The 4,291-nt window shown below is 52.3% G+C and overlaps 1 protein-coding gene across 1 annotated transcript in view; it reads right to left on the bottom strand.

Annotated features, from left to right (window-relative positions):
• The window catches only part of RTF1 (RTF1 homolog, Paf1/RNA polymerase II complex component), a 66,914-nt gene extending 64,649 nt beyond the window's left edge, over positions 1-2,265 (bottom strand). Inside the window, 1 exon segment of the mRNA XM_003791827.3 lies at positions 2,068-2,265. Coding sequence (XP_003791875.1) covers positions 2,068-2,265 — 198 coding nt within the window.
• Between the last annotated feature and the right edge of the window lie 2,026 nt (positions 2,266-4,291).

The raw sequence follows: 4,291 nt of genomic DNA, 5'->3' as shown, positions 1-4,291 counted from the left end.
CTGTGAGCTGTAATGCCATGGCACTCTACCCAGGGGGACAGCTTGAGGCTCTGTCTCAAAAAAAAAAAAAGAATGTATTTTTGATTCTTTTGGGGGGGGGCAGAGTCTCACTCTGATGGCCTAGATAGAGTACCATGGCATCATAGCTCACAAACTTCTGGGTTCAAGAGATCCTCTTGCCTCAGCCTCCAAAGCAGCTGGGACTTCAGGCACCCACCACAACACCCGCCTAAGTTTTCTATTTTTAGTAGAGATGGGATCTCACTCTTGCTCAGGCTGGTCTCAAACTCTTGAGCTGAAGCAATGTACCTGCCTCAGCCTCCCAGAGTGCTAGGATTACAGGAGTGAGCCACTTCACCTAGCCTTATTTTTATAAACATCAGGAGCTTTTCAGTTAGAACACTTTCAACTTATCCTTTCAATTCCCATCCCCAAACAAGGTTTCTATTCCTTAGACAGTCCCCTGTGAGCCTCATTATTTCCCCACCTCTTGGCCACCATTTTCTTTTTCTTTTTTTTTTTTTAAACAGCTTTTCTTCAACAACCCTCCAGTTCCTCCTTCTTTAAAGTCCTCCCTTTTCATGCCCTAATACTTTACTTCTCAGACCTCTAACCTATTAACAAAGAAGCCCCAAGTAGCCATTTAGCCCCAGGGGCTTGGTGGCTCACACCTGTAATCCTAGCACTCTGGGAGGCCTAGATGGGTGCGTTGCCTGAGCTCACAGGTTCAAGACCAGCCTGAGCTACAGTGAGAAAAAAATAGCTCGGCATGTCCAGCATGTGTAATCCCAGCTACTTGGGAGGCTGAGGCAAGAGAATCACTTGAGCCTCAAAATTTGAGGTTGCTGTGAGCTGTGACAACACAGCACTCTACAGAGAGTGACAAAGTGAGACTGTCTAAAAAAAAGCCATTTATACAAAAATTTTATAATTTTGCAAATGTTTGCAGAGCCATTAACACTTTATCCTTATACTAACCCAATTAGATACACAGGCTAATGTTATATCTTGATTTTACAGTTAAGATCAAAGATACATAGCTAAAATATAGCATAAGCCCAGCCTAGAACTCAAATTTTTAGATTCCAAGTTCAGTACTCTACTCAACTTACAAAGCTACCATTCTTTGCATATTCTTTCTTTATATTATTTGCTCATTAATCATGGAGAAAACCACGTTTGTATCTCTTAATATCACTAGATCACTGTTACAAGGGCAGCTTCCTTCCTACAATATTTTTTTAGTACCAGTATATAAACAGTTCAAGACACTGAGACCAAAAATTACTTTCAATACTTCCTGCACAATCTTCAAGTAAGAAAGAATTGTGGGATGTTGCATGAAAAAGGCCAAGAAGCCTGGGTCACAGTACCTCCCTGGCGCCCTACACAGTTCTCCCCTTCATCCAGTATTTGCCCTCTTTCCTCCTCCAAAGAGTGTTTTCCACGGGCTGACATCTCAACGAGGACCCTTCTCAAACACATACGAACCTAGTCGCCAAATAAACTCATGTCCACAGCTAAGTCTTCCTCCCCAAAACGGCAGAGACTACTTGGGACATTTACTAGTGTCCATCCTCTGTCCACACCCCTTGTCTGAAAAACTTCTTTTAGAGCCCGCACCTTCTCGGCTCCCACACCCCCACCCCCACTCCACGCTCACCCTTGCACCTCCTCCCAAAGCTCCCAGCCTCCCGGGTTGGCGGGCGACACTTCCTATCTCTCCAGGCCCGGATCGCCCAGACTGCAGCCCGCCACCCCGACCTGGCTATGGCAGATCGCGGCCCCCTTCGCTATCCCCAAGCCCGAGGCCCATCAGCCCGGTCCCTGCCCCGCCTCCCCGCCCAAGGCGCCAAGTCCTGGGGCTCCGTGTCCAGGGCCGGGTCGGACTCCGAGGGCCCCGGACGCTGCGGGGAGGACAGGAAGGGGGTTGCAGTAGCGGACGGGGTACTACGCGGGTCTGGCGCTTGGGTCGGGAGGCTCCGGGCCCGAGCTGATGCCGGCTCCCGCGGCTCCGACTCTGCCCTCCCGCTCCGCCGGCCCGCGCCTCCGCGGCCTTGCCCTCACCTGATCCAGGTTCTCGTCGCTGCCGCTGTCCTCCGTGTCCGAGTCGATCACCACGCGGCCTTTCCGCTTCTTTACCATGGTGGTCCCCCGGCTCCCACGCCGGACACCGCCCGGACTCGCCTATTGCCCGCCTGCCAGTGGGACCGCCACTGCCGCCGCCACCGCCGCCGCTCGACCCACACAAAGGCGACCGCGCATGCGCGCTCCGCTCCGCCCCTGGCCCCGCCCCCTCTCCGCGCACGCCGTTCGCCGGCGCCCGGCGCACTGCCCTGTCCCACCCCCGACGCAGCGTGGCAGGTGGGGCCGCGCATCCACTTGGGTTCCGGGCAGAGGCCGGGGTGGTTTGTGAGATTCTCTCTGCCCCTGGGATCTGTCTGTGTCCCTGCTGCGAAGCCGAAGTTCAGTGAGCTTCCAACCTGTCGAGGGCTGGAGCTGCAAAATCCAGGTCCTCTCTGATGGGGCTCACCTGTCTCCTTTCAACTATCTTACACTGATGGAGCGTGGAGGGCGACCTCAGGGGCTGCCCGCCGTTGGAAACTAGCTGCAATGAAACAGACCCTATCGCTCGGAGCCAGCCGAGCGCACCGTTTGAAGGATGAAACGTGCATACCAAGGCTGTGCAACTGACAGCTGAGCTGGGACTCAGACAGTGCATATGAGTTATCTTTAAAAAGAGTGGAGGAAAGGGTATCTGAAGTAGAGCACAGCGTGGGCAATGGCTTACAGATAATAGCGAAAGTCGGGTTTAGGCAACTGAAAGTTCATTGTTGCCAAAGCAGAGCGTGTTGTGTGTTGGGGGGGGACAGGGTGACAGATGAGGCTGGAGGAGCGCGGCAGCCACACCATTCAGAACCTGATAATAGCTAATTTAGGTAGTTTGATCTTTAGCATTGAAAGATTTTAAACTGAAGAGTGACATGATTAGATCTGTTTTTATTTTTATTTATTTCTTTTTTTGAGACAGAGCCTCAAGCTGACGCCCTGGGTAGAGTGCTGTGGCGTCACAGCTCACAGCAACCTCCAACCCCTGGGCTTAAGCGATTCTCTTGCCACTTCCTCTCAAGCAGCTGGGACTACAGGCGCCCGCCACAACGCCCGGCTACTTTTTTGGTTGCAGCCGTCATTGTCATTTGGCGGGCCAGGGCTGGATTCGAACCTGCCAGCTCAGGTGTATGTGGCTGGTGCCTTAGCCGCTTGAGCCACAGGTGCCGAGCCTAGATCTGTTTTAAAAAGAATACTCTGTGCAATGTGGCGAATGCATTAAAAGGAAGTTAAACTAAGGTGACTAGGCATGGTGGCTCACACCTCTAACCCCAGCACTCTGGGAAACCGAGGCAGGAGGATCGCTTCAGTTGGAAACCAACATGAGCAAGAAGGAGACCTCATCTCTACTGAAAATAGGAAAATTAGCTGTGTGCTGTGGCAGATGCCTTGTGGTCCCAGCTACTGGGAAGGCAAAGGCTGAGTCAGGAAGGTCGCTTGAACCCAGGAGTTTGAGGTTTTGAGGTTGTGACCTACGCTGACACCACGACACTCTACCCAGGGCCACAGAGTGAGACCCTGTCTCAAAACACACACACACACAAGAAGAGGAAGAAAGACTAAGGGCAGGGAGACCACTTGGGGGTATTGGTGACCTTTTGGCAGCAGACAATGGTGCCCTGACTAAGGAAGCAGCAGTAGGAAAATGGAGAGAAGCGGTGGATTCTAGATAACTTGGAAGATAGAATTCCCAGGATTTGGAGATGGGAGGAGGGGCAAGGGAAGGAGAGGTTCCAGACGCTGATGATGTTCATATTCCGGTTTAGGAAAACTGGTAACAAGTGGGGCCTTGCTACTGTAATCCTAGCACATTGGGAGGCTGAGATGCATGGATTGCCTGAGCTCAGGCTTGGAGACCAGCCTGAGCAACAAGTGAAACTTCATCTCTGCTAAAAGAAAAACTAGCTGGTTGGGGTGGCGCCTGTGGCTCTAAAGAGTAGGGCGCTGGCCGCGTATGCCAGAGGTGGTGGGTTCAAACCCAGCCCTGGCCAAACAGCAAAAAAAAAAAAAAAAAACTAGCTGGGCATTGTGATGGGTGCCTGTAGTCCTAGCTACTTGAGAGCCTGAGGCAAGAGAATCTCTTGCGCCTAAGAGTTTGAGGTTGCGGCTCGGCGCCTATAGCTCAACCGGCTAAGGCGCCAGCCACGTACACCTAAGGTGGCGGGTTCGAATCCCCAGCCCG

The sequence above is a fragment of the Otolemur garnettii genome, unplaced genomic scaffold (assembly GCF_000181295.1).
Source record: "Otolemur garnettii isolate 467f Iridium unplaced genomic scaffold, OtoGar3 scaffold00050, whole genome shotgun sequence".
Classification (NCBI taxonomy): domain Eukaryota; kingdom Metazoa; phylum Chordata; class Mammalia; order Primates; family Galagidae; genus Otolemur; species Otolemur garnettii.
The sequence above is the reverse complement of the archived record's forward strand: the minus strand, read 5'-3'. Positions and strand labels throughout refer to the sequence as shown.